This window comes from Eschrichtius robustus (assembly GCF_028021215.1).
Source record: "Eschrichtius robustus isolate mEscRob2 chromosome Y unlocalized genomic scaffold, mEscRob2.pri SUPER_Y_unloc_1, whole genome shotgun sequence".
Taxonomy (NCBI): Eukaryota; Metazoa; Chordata; class Mammalia; order Artiodactyla; family Eschrichtiidae; genus Eschrichtius; species Eschrichtius robustus.
The window spans coordinates 865,969-882,776 of record NW_027175152.1 but is presented as its reverse complement, the minus strand read 5'-3'; the positions used below and the strand labels follow the sequence as shown (position 1 = coordinate 882,776).

Genomic DNA, 16,808 nt, shown 5'->3' with positions numbered 1-16,808 from the left:
ACACTGGCACGACGCGAGGCAGGTGACTCCTGAAGCTCAGGCTCACCGTTGAGCGCACAGGGTGGAAGCGTGGGATCCTTGGGGGCACTAGCAGCCCACCCCGCGGGGCGGCGTTCCAAGGACGCGTGAGGCAGATGCCGGTGTGACGTGTAGGTGTGTGCCCCGGTGGCGGCGAGGGTGAGTGTGTGCGTGAGAGGGAGAGAGCGAGCAGGCAAGGAAGGGTGCCAGGCTGTTTGAATGCAGGGACCCTGGGACGGTGACAGAGAGCGATGCCTGTGGGCGCAGGCAGACGGCTTGCTGGCTTCCAGGCTCTGCTGACTGGGGAAGAGAGGAACTGCCAGAGAGAAGCCCCGTTCCCTCGTGAGCGGATGGCCGCCCGTGAATCCCTTCCTTTTCCTGGGGTCTCATCCTTGCATGCAACCGGCAGAGGGGCAAAGGTGAGGGCTGAGGGGAAAGGGCTGAAGGGCACCTGCCTTCCCAAACCGCAGGTGTGCCGCCTGCCTTTCTTCCCGCCCCAGCGATCCGAGGGGCAGCACATAACTGTTGCTCAGTCTCTGCTACACAGAGGCTAAAAACCTCTACCCGAGCCTGCCCTAGGGAGCGGAGGGGGTGGGACGCTTAGCAAAACTAATGCCCAAGAGGAGCACACTTCTCCTCAGGAAACAGTCCGGTGAGCAGTTCTCGTCCTCTGGGAGCCTCCATCCGCACACCCTTACGGCAGGCCTGGACCCCGCTACGTGGCAGGCTCCTCTCAGCTTACTGTGCACCAGGGCCCGGGAAAGAGAAAGGCCTGGAGCAGACAGATCTTGGGCCGGGAGGCCCGGGGATCCGTTTCGGGGTGGGGCATGGGGGGTGGCCTGGGGCGGGTGAGGGGAAGGGATGGCGGGCACCGGGAGTGCTCTTTCCTGAGCGGACAGCTGCTTTCCAGGCACGCCTCTGGTCCAGCGCACAAGGTCCGGGACCGACTCTGCGGCAGCTGGGCTTGGGAGGGTGGAGCGTGGGTCCCGGCGCTCCCTCCCCGTTGCCTGCACTTTGGTTCCAAGGGGAGCACCTCTGTCCCTGAGGTACCACGCTGACCTTCCTTTGCCTGTTTGGACTCCTGAGAACACGTGGGTGCCCACTGCACCCCCGCAGCTGTTTCAAAGCCGAGGAGGGTTGCAGCACCAGGGCGGGTTCAGGAATCCTCCCTCGTCCTCGCCTCCCAGCTGCACTGGCTGCGACCTGCCGTGCATCAGCCTTGGCGATCTGAAGCCCTGAGGGCCGTGGTGTACACTTCTAGGGTGGCACACAGCCGTGGCCTAGAGAGGAAGGCCTGCCCCGCTCTGGCTGCTGTCCCCTCTCTCAGGCAGAGAGACAGACAGACAGACAGACAGACAGGAACTCTGTCCCTCCTCAGCTCCGTGATCCTTAAGCTGGAAGGGAGCCTCCTCATGGCTCCCACACTCCGGTGCCTAGGGTTCCCTACTGTGGAGGCAAAGGGAAACTACGTGCCGCGGCCCTGCGGCTGAACGCGGGACACAGGGCAGTGGGGGACCTCCGACCCTCAGCCGGGGCCAAGTCCCTTGAGCCCTCTTGCCCTGGTCAGCGCTGCTGGGAGGGGCCTGGCAAGGATGAAAGGCTGGAGGGAAGGTTGGACAGCGTCCTCGCACAGCTTGTCCTGGGCCACCCACGCGTAAGGCGCCATGGCTGGGTTCAGGTGCGGCCCGCCTGCCCGGGCATGATGTGGGGGAAATGGTCAGGCCCTCCTCCGGTGGGGAAGGAAGGCTTACACTGCCCACTGGGGCCCCGGGTGCCCGCCGCCGGGGCCTCGTGGTCCAACCCAGTGGATGCGCCTCACTGAGATTCACCCTGGGGTACAAAGCTTCGGCTTTGAGGGTGGAAACCTGTCAGCCCCGCTGGGGCACGGTACACAGGGCTTCCCCTGTAGGTGTTGTTCAAGGTGGAGGGCCCACATCCTCCATGCTGTCCCTCACCGCATCGTCCCTTGGCGTATCGGGGCATCGGGGCCCTGAGAAGTATGACTTCTTGTCCAGCGGGGATCTGCCTCATCCACTCAGGAGGGAGCACGCAGGCTCAGTCTCTGTGAAGACGGTTTATGTGTTGAAGTCGGCCAGGGTCTTGGTGTCCTTGTCCCTCGCGAGGCAGCTTCTAAGCTCAGCCCTGCCTGTGTTGGGGGCTCTGCCCTTTCCGCGCGTGAGCTTGTGTCTCTTTCTCTGACTGTGGCCGGGAGCCCTTCTGTCAGATATCCCGCCTCCCTGCCTGTCTAAAGCGATCACATCCTCCGGTCCCTATGCCCTTCTCTCCTGGCATGTCTCTGCCGGTGCCGCTGGGGGCACATTCTCTCTGTGTATCACACAGAACCTGAAGGAGGTCTGCCCCAGGTGACACTGACAGGGCCCCCGGCTTCTAAGTCAGGCTCTTCGGTGTCACCTGGCCAACCCGTTACCAGGGGGTCTGCGGACCGCGGGGTGTGTAAGCTGCCGGGGACAGCTGAGCGGTAGGCTCGGCCAACACAGAGGAGCTACCGAGAGGAACGGAAAGGTAGCCTTGTCCTTGAGGAAGTCAGTGAGGCCCTGAGTGGTCAGAGGGCCTCCCGGCGAATGAAGAGGGTGCCGCTTTCTGCACCAGGGACGGGTTGACTGTGGCCCCCGGGGCAGGCAAGATTCCCAGGGTGGCCATCAGGGTGGGGGCTCTGTGCGTGTTTAGTAGTAAACAGTAGGGCAGACGGGAAGGGAGCCCACCTCCTCTTTTCAGCCTCACCTTCAGAGCCTAATTCCTTCACCCAAGTGCTGGATCCATCTGCACTTTCTTCAGGACATTGTAGCACACACGTAGCCACGACCTGGTTCCCAATGGCCTCCCACAGCTGCCTGAGGGGGAAAGAGAAACCAGCTCAGGGCCAACACCTACAGAGCAAAGGGAGCCCAGGAGCACCTCTCTAAGAAGACGGCCCGGGGACACTCGAACGAACCTGAGAGCTGCAGGAAGAGGAAAGCGTGTCCCAAGTCGGCTGGGCCCCTAGCACCTTGTCTTCCTGTATGGTGCCACAGACAGGGGCACGGGGAATGGAATCGAGCCTGCGTGCTCCCCACGGTCAACCTGTCGAAGGCAACCGGGAGGAAACAGAACACAGGTGCAAGTGACTCAGCCTCCCACTGTGCCCACTTTCAACCACACCGTCCCATAGGCAGGGCAATCCCAGGTGTTTGTATCGTTCCAAGAACGACCCGTGGAGCTAAATGTGCACATGGGCTTGGTCCACAGAGGGGAGGCGGGGGACAGAAAACAACTGGGACAGTAAACAAGGGGGTGCTGACCAAAATCCTCTCTCGTGGAGACACGTACATGTGGAGTTCTGCATAGGTACATGCCCGTGTGTGTGTGTGTGTGTGTGTACATGTGTGCATGTCCATGCTCAGGGATAGGCACGACTACTGTCATGCATGCATGGACGTTGGATGGACGCGGGGACATGGAAAAGCTTAAACAGCTTATAGAACATATATAAACCGTGGGCCAGTTGAAGCCCCCAAGCCAGGGAATCCAGCCCAGAGATACCACCCCTGGAGCAAAGTGTAAGTGGCATCACTCGCCAGCAACCTCGACCAGGGGCTGAGACTAGAGGGAGAAATAAAGCACCTGTGGAAGGACAGGGAGGTTGCAAAGTACATGAGAATCATAAAGGGCCCGATGCCCAGGCCCAGAAGAGGAAAGACCCCCCCGCCCCCAGCCCCACTCCCATCCCAGCTACAGCCACCTTTATCTCCTTCTCCAGTGCACGGGCAACCTTTCCCCCCACCCCTGTGTAGGCCCTTGAGAAACACCTTGCCTTTTTTTTGGTAAGGCTTGGCAGACCGACCCACACCGAGGTATAACTGACTGCCTCACACTTTTTCTGATAGTTTAAAGCATCAATCACTCTTTTATTTTCTGACAACTTTTGTGGCTCAGGATTATGGACCTGATGGCTTAGCTTGATTCTACCCCTGCTCCCCTGTCCCACAAGCCTGGGGCAAAGGGCTGGGCTGGGATGTGCTCTCATTTGGAAGGTGGACAAGAGCAGAACCACTTTCAAAGGGCATCTTTGGGGTAGGCAGACTTCAATTCCTCCAGTCGGCAGTGGTGAAGGTTTGCGTGCGAGTGTAGTGGCACTTGCCTGGGTGCAGTCCTCAGCACCTCACTGTGTTGGTGTCCAAACAATGTTGCGAGTGTTCCCCCAGTGTCGTCCCTCTGTCCATCTCTGAAAAGACAGGATGGCCAAGTCCCCTTCGTCTTGTGCAATGTCAGTGTCCATTGCGGGAGGGACGCCTGTCACCTTATGTTGGCTAGAAGAACGGCAAATGTTCACCGCCACTCAAACATCCAAAAGGCAGTATGCAAACGTGTGGATGCAGAAAGTCCGAGCACCCATGTGTGCCAGTCATAGAGAGTAGGAGAGGTCATTTGGTTCCGGGCAAGATACCTTTCTTTCTGTGAGACTTTAAGTATCCAGAGGGGACAGAGATCCCAGGAGAGTGGGCCACGGAGGGAGGGACCAGACACACACACACACACACATCCACACACACACATCCACACACACATCCACACAGAAAGGCCGAGAGGAGACAGACACTCACACGGAGCTCTTCACTCCATAGCTTTTCTGCTGTTGAGCAAAGGAAAAAAACTTTAGTAAAGAGGTGGGTTTGCCGGACACGAAGGTGACGCCCACTGTCCTCGCCCTGATTGGTCGTGATGGGGACGAGCGGCCTGGGCGTGGCTTGCAGCTCCTTCCTGCCGCCTGGTCACGCGTGCCTGGTATAAAAAGCTCCTGCGCATGCGTTTCAGGCCTCTTCACCGCAGAGGCTCCAGGGAGCGATTCAGTCCGCAGCGAAGCGTGACTGCGGTCGCTGGTGCTGCGTTCTCTGCCGCCCACGTGCTGAATTTACAACTGCCCCACTTTTGCCACTGCCCCAGCTCAGAGCCAGGTCCACATGGGCAGTAAGGCGGGGCCCGGGGAAGGCGGCACTGCCCAGGGACCCTGGGTCATCCTAGGTGTGGGAGGGGGTCCTCAGAAAGCAGGGGCCCGCGGGTCCCCAGGTGTGGTGCGGGAGGTGGGTAGGGTGCCGGCACTAGCTGATGGGTGCGGCGAGGGGGCCGCCATCTTTAGTGGGGAGGTAGTGCAGCAAGGCGCGGCCCTGTTGGAGGGAGAGGTGGCGCGGATCGGGGAGGTGTTTTGGCTGCCTGTGGAGGATATCATGGAAGAGGTAGAGGTGGTGGCGGAGGAGGACGAGGAGCAAGAACAGCAGGAGGAGCAGATGCTCGTGGAAGAGCCCGAGGAGAAGGCCCAGGAGGAGGGGCAGGAAGAGCGGGAGGAGCGGGAGCACGTGGTGGCGGAAGAGCGGGAGGAGAAACCCCAGGAGGAGGAGCAGGAAGAGCCAGGACCGTCCCCGAAGAGCGCCCCCTCCCCGCTGGAGGTGCTGGAGGCCGTGCAGTTACAGATGGAGCCTCTGAATAGGCAATGCACACGAGCCTGCGCTCGTCTCAAGCTCAGAACACTTTGGAGGCGGAAGACCTATCTAGAACACAGAAGCACCATCATCCAGAGCATTCCTGGCTTCTGGGTCAAAGTTGTATCCTTAATTTTGTAGTTGAGAGACCACGTGGTGGCGGGGCTACAGCAAGAGGTACCTAACATAGAGGGCCGTTTGGGTACCAAAATGTATCCATTGGATTTTGCATTGTGGGCACACTCATGGAAATGTGATCCTGAAATTGTGGGGGCATGCTGATTTTCTGCATAGCAGGAAACAAGACTAGGGCTTTAGTTGCAGAGGTCCAAAAAGGTATTGTCATTAGTACCAGGGCCTCTTGAGACAAAAGGGTTGTCTTGTGCACAGGCTCTCCTTGGAATACCCATCAAGGGAAATGGGGGTGAGAGTGGGGAGTTATGAATGCTCATCCTAGTTAGAGCCAGGAGTGTTTGCTGTGCAGATATAAGCTTGTTCTGTCCAGATGGAGGTCAGGGCCTCCCTCTCAGAAACGGAGGCTCCCTGTTTTCATGCACAGATATGCACACCCCGAGGGGCTCATTGTGCCTTCATGCAGTCTGTATTGAAGGAATAGGACTAGATACTACTGGGGAGTTGAGATCAGACACTCCCAGGCTGCTCTCCAGGCTCGCTCTGTGCTCGTAGGCCTTTTACCTCCGGCATCTAGAGGCTCCTTGACGTAAAGCAGTTTGTGAACCACCACCAGATGTCGGCCACGATGAATGACCTAGATAAAGACATGCTTCGCTACATGACCAACTTGAAGGTCAGGCTGGGGAGGCTGAGGCTGGGGAGGAGAGGGGAAATGATTTATCCCGGAAAGCAGGAAAGAGCAGGTCTACTGGAGACAGATTTCACCCTCCTCCTCCTCTTTATCCCATCAGGTGGAAGAACTCAGATATCCCAGTGATTGCTGCAAGATCGTGTTGTTTTTCCGGAACAACCGCTATTTCCAGAATGAAGTGGTTGTTAAGGAGTATCTCATTAACGTCACTGGCAAGAGACAGCTCCCTGGATTGTGGGGGAGGGCAGATGGGGTGAGGTGAACTTGAAACATGATTTAGGCCCTTCTCCCATGCTCCTTTTCCCACAGGATACGTGGCATCTCATTCCACTCCAATTCAGTGGCACCAGCGTTTTGAAAGTGAGGCGTATAGCCGCAGGCACCACAGCAGCAGCCGTGACTTCTTCAGGTGGTTCTGTGACCACAGCTTTGCAGGATCTAGCAGGATTGCTGAGGTGGGGTGCCTCTGGGCCTCCTCAGCAATGGCGATGTTGTTTGGCTGCTCGGGGGGAGGGGTGTGGGCCTGGCCTGGGCTGGCCTGTCCCGACCGGGCCCCTTTCCCCTACCAGATCATCAGCGAGGACCTGTGGCCCAATCCCCTGCTCTACTACCCCAGGGAGGAAGGCACCACCGGGACAGGTAAGTGAGAGGAGGACAGATAGGTGAGGGGCCCAGGGGCTGGGCGCTGAAACGAGTAAGCTGGGTCATTTATTTCACTCATGGAGAAGTTGAGGCTCAGAGGCATACAGTGACACCAGGGCGTGAGGGCATCAGGGTGAGACAGCACATCTGGAAAACTGCAGTGCAGAACTGGTGCTGACTAGGGAAGCTTTAGGCAAGTGAAGCAGCATGAGAGTCACAGTCACTGAGATTCAAAGGTGCACGTCTCTGAACTGTCATTCCATGGCCGTCAACCCCACCCTCAGGCCTCCTGTACCGCCCCCTTAAATTTGGGCTTGCCTCAGGTTCCCCCCACCACCCCCTTTCCACAGAGGTCTGTGAGTCCCCTTTGGGCAAAGCCTTACCCCGCTGTCCCATCATTTTTTTCTGTTTTGATCATCACAGTCACCTTTTAATTTTCTCATGCATCTCCTTCACCTCCCACGGCTATGGTGAGAACAGTGGCCATTTTGCGTAGATTAGGAAGGGTCGTTTCTAATATGTGGTTGGAGGAAATGTAAGAGATCACAGGGAATGTGACTCTGTCTCCTGGGCAGGGCCTTAAAAAGTTAAAGCGGTCTTTAGCGTTGTTCAGGGAGGATGGGTTATTATGTGTGTGTCTGTGTGTGTTTCCAAAGGAACTCCCGATTTTGAGATGCGTGTGATGGAGCAAGCACCCTTGACCTAAGAAGCTGCTTCAGATGAAGGCGAACGGTCAACATGGTTGTCATGCACACGAAGAAATGAAGAGAGGTCTGGTGGTGAAACGTACAGAGAGGGAGACACCAGTAAACCTGGAATAAAACCGGAAGATAAATAAACAGCATCAGTTGTATGTGTTTGTGTGGCGTTTGTGCAGGGGCTCAGGGTAGATACATCAGGCGCAGCTAGGCTTCTCAGTTCGCTGCCTGGGAGTTACCAGTCCATGGAGAGTTGTAGAGGCGGGGGGAAGTCATACTTTGGGATTGCATCAGAGGATGCAGTTCTTCCTGTGGGATGGGGCTTGGGCAGGAAGGAGAAATAAGAGAAGGGCTGGTTAACTGGGGCCTGTCATTCTTCCAAGGGAAATGTGGAAGTTCAAGGAACGGGGCTGGTGAGCTAGGGCCTGAGATTGAAATGCTGGAAGTTAATTTTGTTGGATAGTGGTCCTCCATGTAACCTCCCTGTTGCATATCATCAGACACTTTAATGGGATACAATGGGAGGAAGCCTTAACATTTAATTCACTGTTGGACCAGATGCCCTTCTAGTGTATATGAAATTGTGGGGGCATGCTGATTGCATATCCCTGTTGCATATCATCAGGCACTTTAATGGGATACAATGGGAGAAAGCCTTAACGTTTAATTCACTGTTGGACCAGATGCCCTTCTAGTGTATATGAACACAGGGTCTTTTGCTGAGACAATTAGCCTCTCAGGGCTAGGTTCCAGACAACATCTTAGGACATGGGGGTATAAGGTATATGGAGGGCATGTGGGGAGGTGAGAGAGACACGGGTGGGAAGGCAGTGAGGGTGTTAGTTTGCTCTGGCAAAGGTGACCAGGGGAAAAGGTAACTTTGCTGGGAAACGGATAAGCAAACAAAAACAGATTCCCTCACATCTGAGTGAGCTCACGTGAACTCTGTTCTTTTTTCCGGGGGACTCAGTTTGGGTACAAAGGGCACACGGGGAGAGGAGCGAGGTGAGGGGAGTGGGGAGTTGGGGATGTTAAACAGGCAAGTGCCAGGCCGCCCAGCTGTGTGCTCTCTGTCCCGTGACGGCACAGTGGTTAATATCCATATTTTCAGACAGGCTTAAGCCCTTTGCCCAAGGCCCGCTTCAGACCAAGTCCCCAAAAAGTAAACAGTTTTCTCATGAACACTCTGGTAGCGGTGTCCCGTCCTCGCTGAATGGCTGGACACACTGTGTTTCTACCACAAAGGCACTGTCCTTCTTCTGGGGCCTTGCCAGCACTCCGTGCCCCTGAGGCCAATGGGAAGACCTAGAGCATACCGAGCTCACCCAGGAAGTGGTGAGCGCTTCGGGTGCTCCTTGCCAAGTGGCTGGCTGCTTCCCAGAAGCACGTCTGTCTCTGGACCAGGCAAAGGACAGACTCTGCCACGCACGGAGCAGGGAATGTTCAATGTTTGTCCCCCCAGTGTTCTTCTCTCTTCCCAGATACAGCGGCTCCAACACAGGCGTCCCTGAGGGTGGCGTATTGACAGTACCATTTCCGTCCCACATGTTGAGCTCTCACTCCACAACTTTTGGTAGAAGAGCCTTCTCCCAAAAGCCCCAGCTCTTTCCAGGACGAGGGGTTGACAATCAAAGTTCACGGAGCCGCGGATGTCCCCTTCAAAGTGCACTGAGTTAGATCGCCTGCTCAGTGTCAGGTTTTGTATTTGAACATCTACACCCCAGCTATGCCCCTTCTACAGTGGAGACATCCGAAGGTCTAGAAGGCAAGGCTTGGCCTCTGCCAGCTGCTGTCCCCACAGCCACCCCACAGACACTGTGGAAACAGGTCTTCTCAGCTTCTTGAACTGTAAACCTCAAGGAACCCTGGGGGCTCCCGCATGCTGGTCCCTGTCTTTCCTGGTGCTGGTAAAAATAAACTATGCTCTAATAACCCTGCAGTGGGAGTGGGACAGCATATTGGTGCGTGGTCTTAGGGGACCTCAGACGGGGCTTGTTCTAAGGACTCCAGGGTATTTATCCACATTCAGAACATTTGGTAAGGTCTTGCAAAGGACTTAAACACCAAAGAAAAGGTTGGGACAGGGTCCCCCAACTCCTAATATCTCCTGCCAGTGCTTAGGTACCAAGGCTATGCTTAGGTCATATGCATAGAAGGTTCATTCTGCTGCCTATGGAGTCCCCTTAACAAATTGCATGTAGAACTTTGGCAGGAATATTGTACTAAATTGTTAAAGTGGGCAATTCAGTGAAAAAGAATGTGGCCTAATTAACATATTGAGGTATCTTCAACCTTACTAAAATTTACAGAATCGATAACTTAAACAACAATAAAATGTCACCTCTGGAGTATTCAATTTTTTAAATATGGAAAGGTAATATCCTTACTGGGAAGTTGCAGTAGTCTTAGTGGACGTATAAATTGATACTACGTTTTAGAAAGCATTTTGGTAATGTCTAGTAAAATTGTAAATATTATGTGCTTTATAACCTGACATTTCTGTTTTTAGCAATGTATACTCTAGAAATATTTCCTCAAGTCTAAAAAAACATATACAAGAAGGTAGCACTGTTTATATCAGCGACATGTTAGGAAGAACTCATCAAATATAATAAATTACTGCATATTTTTATAAGAAACTACTATACCATGCTTAAAAAGAATGATGGGACAGTTGTATTTCTTAACATGGAATATTGTGCAAGCAGAATAGCCAGGAGAAAGCGACATTTTGCCATACATGAGACAAAAATTTTAGAATAGCTAAAATAAAACGTCATTTTTTTTATACAAGGCATAATTTACTTTTTATAAAAATATTATATACACTTGTATATTCAGAAGGAAAAATCAAAGAAATATTAAGAATGTTAGGCAGTAGTAATTTATTAGGTACCGCACCAATTTGGGAGACTCCCACTCTTTTAATACATGAGTGGATTTTGTAATGCTTGAATTTGGATGGTTTTTATACACTCTAATCAGGAAAAATGTAGCAATGTTAGAAAACAATAGGAATTAATGGAAGAATAAATTAGCATATTTTTATTTCTATCCAAGTTACTTCTGGGACGGTGTTCACAGCCCTCTGGCTCGTCTGGTGATTCTCCTCCTTCTAATCTCATCTCTCACTTTTCCGTCCATGAATCTTGGTATTTAGTCAGGCTGCTCTGACCTACTCTGTGTTTAAAAAATCGGATTTGCTCAAGCTCCCATCCTTATTTCCGTAGGTGCCAGGCTTTCCTTAACACGTGGTATTGACTGAAGGACCAAGGGTGACATAACACTCATCGACATTCGTCCACTGGAATACATCAGCACTGTCACATCATTGATGTAAATTCCAGGACTCTTACAGACTAAACAACAGCAATTACAACAACCAAACGGATTTCACAGGCCAGTGTGTGCTTGGATCCATATCTGCTTTGCTGACAAGTCAAAATACTGTCGAGTTTCTATGCTTCCGCAAACTGGGAAACTAAAGAGTTTCTTTTTGTTTATTTTTCATACCACCATTCTTGGTTCACACTTGGTATTCCATGTAACGGATTTATCTTAGAGGTTCCAAATTGAAAAGTCAGTGGAGGGAGGAGAGATACAGAAAGAAGCTACTATTTCTCATTTCATAATTTAATAAAATATGAGAACAGAACTTCAGTTTTCACTTTGACTCTTTACAAAGCTTTGGGAATAACTGCTGTCTACTTCTGCTCTTGGCAAGTAGCCCTACAATGTCCCTGGGCTACCCTACGGCTGCCACAAACAACACTGCTTGCAAAGATCATATCCACCTTACATCTGACCCTTCTTTTTGTTCCTGAAAGCTTGTATTCCTGATGTGCTATCCCAAATACACTCTCTTTCTCTACAGATTATTATTGTTATTATTATCATTATTATTATTGCCAAGTTTCTAACATGTCACTTTGCCATCTAGATTTTGTTTTGTGAAGAGAAATGTGGGAAATCAAACACTCCAACCCACAGAGACACTTAATTTTCAAGTGCATCTGGAAAATTCACTGAGGTAGGTCATATTTTGGGCCACACAATAAATTTCAATAAATTTAAAGGATTTAAGTCATTCAAATTATGTTTTCTGGTTACAGCAGAATTAAATCAGGTATCTGGTAATTCGTAAAGTATGCCAGAATTTGAAATTAGACAATAAACTCCTCAGCAGTACCTGGGTCAAAAGAAATCACAAGGCAAATTAGAATATGTTTTGAATTTAACAGTAATGAGCAACAATATATGAAAATCTGTGGGATGCAATAAAAGCAGAACAGAAGGAAGTGTACAGCTTTAATTTTGCTTTTTTTAATGAGAAAAGAAGGTCTCACATTAATGAGCTAAGCTTCCTCCAGGAGAAACTAGGGAAGGAATAATAGATGAAATCGAAACCTGGCAGAAGAAAGTAAGTGAAAAAGATATTATAAGAAATCAGTGAAAACGAAAACAGAAAACCACCAGAGGAAATCAGTATGCCAAAATCTGGTTTCCTGGAAAGATCAATACAAATGATAAACTTCTAATCAGAATGGTCAAGAATAAAAGAGAGAAGACATGAATTACCGATAGCAAGCAAGAAAGATACTATACCACTAATGATTCTACAGATGCTAGGAGGACACAATAAAAACGTTTATGCCAGTGAATTGGATAACATAGGTAAGGTAAAAATAATCCTGAAAAATTACCCTATCAATCGAGGGAAAAAGAGATGACCTGACTAACTCTGCCTATTGGAGACATAGATTTCGAAGTTTAAAAAAACTTTCCACAAAAATGATACCAGGCACAGAGAGTTACACTATTGTATTCTACCTAACATTTAGGAATGGAAAAATAATAATGCCACCAATCCTAACAGATTCTTCCAAAACTTAGAAAGGGCGGGGGGGACACTTCTAAACTCATTTTAACACCTTCGCCTAATCTGTATTGAAATGTGAAAAGAGACATTTCAAGAAACGAAATTATCTTTATAAACATAGATATGGATTTGAAATATGGATCAAGGGGCAATAGTGGTTGAATATTAGCTTTCCATAGGTCCCTAGTTCTGAATTAGTTTAGAAGTTTCTCCCCTCTTTCCACTAACACTTAACAGCAACCACAGCATGAGTGTAGAAACAGATAGTGTGCTGGATGTAATTTGGGGTTAGCCATTTGCACATCAGCGTAGAAGAAATGTGTGTGTGTGTGTGTATGTGTCCTTAAAGCATACGCTGGCCTCTCTCTGCCCTTCAGTAACTCCATCCTCTGGAAGGTGGAGTGAGTTAGCTGATGGGTGCTTTTGGTAAGAATCACTGAGCAGGTACAGCTCGGCTTCATCCTTCCTCCCTCGAGAACCATCCTGTCCACAGAAAGCTCGTGCTCTCGTCTGCAACCCCAAGCTGCACATTGCCGAGAAGTCCACAGCTTTTGGAGGAAGCTCGCCCTGGTCCAGCACACTGGAAGTAGCGATAAGCCTGCAAACTTGGAATTCAGTATTAGGACGGACATCTTTCTAACAGAAGTACCTAAGCCACAATTAATGATGATGTTGATTTGTGCACTTCTGTATCTACGTGTTTTATTTTACAGCTTGTTCTGTAACAGGTTCATGAAGAACAGTCCAACGCCTAGGGACCCCTCAGAGACCTCGGCAGATGCTGAGAGCAGGAGTGATTTGGGACTAAGGAAGTTTATGGAAGCATCAGGTGGATGGAGTGTTTATGAGTGATGTTTCCTCAAGAATAAGGAAGATGAGCGATGCTGGCAAGCATGAGATAAAGAGGATCTAGGTACCAGAATCTTGAGGGGGACGTACTAAGAAGATTCTACTACAAAATGTGTGTGTGTGTGTGTGTGTGTGTGTTGTGGTGGGGGGTGGGGGGTGGGGAGGGCGGTTTGAAAAGCACGACCTTGGAGTTGAAGTTTGACAAGAATAGGAGACTCAGAATCAGATGTTAATAAACACAAGAGATCAAGGTCTCTGAATAAGGTTCTCTCTCAGAAAATAGTAAAATAATGCCAGTAGGTGAGTGAAGTTTTATGTCAGTTCTAAAATGGAATTATCTCCTTGGGACCTTGGCGTTAACCTTTCAAATAAGAATATATGCTTATTGTTCACAGCATTGCTTCCATTCTATACTTACTTTTCACAGCTTTGGGACGTCTTTTTTGGTAGCTGGGGAAATGAATTTAAACAACTTTTCTTTTGTTTTGCCTTTATTTTGAAAACTGGCTGTGTGTTTATGGCTTAGACTTTCAATCTGTCATTTCTCTTATAAAATTTGTACAGTGACACTGATGCCAGGTATCAAATCCAGCCATCTCTAAAATGCCACTGTTCAAACCAGCCGTCTTAACACAGGAGCCATAAGACTTTATTGCTCTGGGGGATTAAAAAATATCCTAGAGTCTTGGTGGGGCTTTTGAGGTCTTGCCATGAATTTGTAGTGATAGCCAAAACAAAGAGGGGATATTTCTGAGGAGTGGCACTTCAAAAAGTCTTTTCCATGCTCTGCTCCATGTTGGATAGGCAATGAAAATGTTTTCTGGGATGCCTTTTTCCAGATCTTAATGGAAAACATTTCAATGTTTCGTGGTGGAATATGATATCCACTGTAGGCTTTTCGTATATGACCTTTGTTATGTTGAGGTAATTACTCTCTATTCGTACATTCTTGAGAGTTTCTATCATGAAATGGTATTGAGTTCTCCCAAATGCTTTTACTGCATCTATTGAGATAAGCATATGACTTTCACCTTCCATTCTGTCCATGTGGTTTGTCATATTAATTGATTTTCATATGTTGAAATATCCTTGCATCTCAGGGGTACAATGCACTATATCATGGTGTAGGATCCTTTTACTGTGTTGTTGAATTCAGTTTGCTAGTGTTGAGAACTTGCACATCTGTGTTCATCAAGGATATTGCCGGTAGTTTTCTTTTCTCATGGCGTCTGACTTTGGTATCAGGGTAAGGCTGGCCTCATAAAATGAGTTTGGAAGTGTTCCCTTCTTCAATTTTTTGGAATAGTTGTGGAGTTAATTCTTCTTTAAATATATGATGGAATTCATATATATACATATATACACGAAAAATGTCACACTATGTTATCTGATTTCTGGGGAAACTTTGGATATTCTAATCAAGTTTCCAGGACCTCTTTAAAAACAGCTTGTCGAATGTAAGATCAAGCTTCTAGCATCATCCAGACTCGGTCTTGAGCAAATTATTAATAATTGAAGATAGAAGTGTGTGGGATTAAAAGTAAAACTTTCTGGAAACAGAGTATCTGAAAGGCATCTGCAATTATTGGAAAGCAGCCTAACATCCCACAGCGAGTGCTGAGCTGTGCTGACCACGGGCACCGGGTCTGAGCAGCAACAGAGGGCAGCATGAATAAGATACCAGCCACCTGCCGGCTGTATAGTGAAAACAAGTGAAGGCTGCTGTGGGGATTTAGCAGAAGTCACTCAGCGCTGAAAGAGTTCCAGGCTTCAGCGTGTGCTTCGCATTAAACTGTGTGCCAAAGACGACTCTCAGTCCGTAAGATCAGCCAAGTAAGAATAAAATGAAATTGTCAATAGGATGCTGAATACATGAACACATTACTACATGTCAGATATGTAAGCAGAATCCAAAGGAATATATTGTATAAATCCTCATAGAAATGACAGTAGAGAACAATGTAAGCAATAGCATGTTAAATTAGATTTTAATTTGAGGCTGAGTGTCAAGAAAAATATATATGATTATCAAATTGAGCCTGATTTGCATAGTTCCTTAAAATTATATATATATATGTATAGAGAGAGAGAGAGAGAGAGAGAGAGAGAGGCAGAGAGAGAGTATGTAATCAACTTAGCTGAGTTAAATTTATAAATATATATATATATAAGTATATATATATATATATATATATAAATTTTATTCATCTAACTTGATTAAATTTTTAAAAGTTGTAGCAGGCTTTGGGAAAATGCTAAAGTTTGAAGTTCAGCACGTTGTTGCATATATAAAACTGAAAGAGACATTAAAAGCCCTGATATAGAAGTGTATCCCCATGTTAGCTTCTTAATGTGAGACTCACCTGCATTATAAAACAAGGATTATAATCATTTTTCTCTTTTACAAAACTGTCCTCAGACGCAGACATGATAATGTATATTCATATCCTTAGAAAGGTTCTGTGCAGTTGTAGAGGGTCACTGAAATGACCCGTGACCTTATGTTAAATTATAGTTCTGAAATTTGCCATTTTTGCCACCCTTTTTTTAAATCAAAGTGCTTGGCCCTTCAACAGCACCATAAGCTTTATGAGGGAGAGCCCCGCCCCTATGAAGCCACAGTGATGGGTAAGGTGACCCGAGGCCTCGGCATCACTGATTGGCTCAGGACCCCTCTCTCCGGGGGCTAAAACAGTGGCTTCTTCTGGGACTCACCCCACTGAAGCTGCCGGAGACGCAGTGTCGCTGGGCTGAGAGGCTGGGCTTGAAGCTGCCGCCGCCCCTCTTTCCTCATGTGAGTAAAACCTGTGTTAAGTTTTAGCCTAACGGGTGCGGCCAAAGCTGACAGCTCGGCACAGGCCTCTGAGTCTGGTTTCTAACTCTACAAATGAACTGCAGAAAACAGCAAACACTTTCTTGTCTTTTGAGTTGAAAAACTGGATCTTGGAACTTTCAGGTGAGACAGTGTGTTCTTGAATCATGTTTTTAATCCTCAAGTGTGCTGTCTTTTGAGTGTCAGAAGGCCCAGCCCTGGAAATTCGACATGAACAAGGAAAGGGGAAAAGCTGAAATGAAGGCCTACGCCGTCCTCAAATTAAATAGACTGGAGGAGGGGGATCCCCAGAAGGTTAAAGGCACCGAGGCCTCGTGGTGGTCTGGGAGATGTCAGAAGGAGCCCAAAAGCAGGAGAGACTCCTCTGGGAAACTCCACACTTAGAAGTGGTGAGGCAAGGGTAGAGCAGGATCCTGTAGCTCCATGGAAAGTCTTGGGAAAGAACCCACAAAGGCACCCAAGCCTCCTGAGGTCCAGAAGATGTGTCAGGTAGCGTTACAGCGCTGCCCACAGATTCCCAAGAGGAAGGTGGGAGGGTGAGGTGAGGGGTGACATGCCCCGAGGACCCTTCCAGACTTGGTGAAGATGC

The 16,808-nt window shown here is 49.2% G+C and overlaps 1 protein-coding gene across 1 annotated transcript; it reads left to right on the top strand.

Annotated features, from left to right (window-relative positions):
* The first annotated feature begins 4,976 nt into the window (after nt 1–4,976).
* On the top strand, nt 4,977–16,603 carry LOC137757661 (testis-specific Y-encoded protein 3-like). Its single transcript, XM_068534274.1, has 9 exons — nt 4,977–5,306; nt 5,415–5,615; nt 6,223–6,300; nt 6,419–6,530; nt 6,628–6,773; nt 6,888–6,957; nt 13,014–13,123; nt 16,082–16,180; nt 16,400–16,603. The coding sequence occupies exons 1-9, from the start codon at nt 4,977–4,979 to the stop codon at nt 16,601–16,603; spliced, it is 1,350 nt and encodes a 449-aa protein (XP_068390375.1).
* Nucleotides 16,604–16,808: the final 205 nt, after the last annotated feature.

Coding starts and splice junctions, on each gene's coding strand:
- LOC137757661 (XM_068534274.1), top strand. CDS start 4,977: ATGGGCAGTAAGGCGGGGCCCGGGGAAGGCGGCACTGCCCAGGGACCC. Junction 5,307..5,414: donor AGCAGGAGGAGCAGATGCTC/GTGGAAGAGCCC, acceptor GAGGAGGAGCAG/GAAGAGCCAGGACCGTCCCC. Junction 6,301..6,418: donor GCTACATGACCAACTTGAAG/GTCAGGCTGGGG, acceptor TTATCCCATCAG/GTGGAAGAACTCAGATATCC.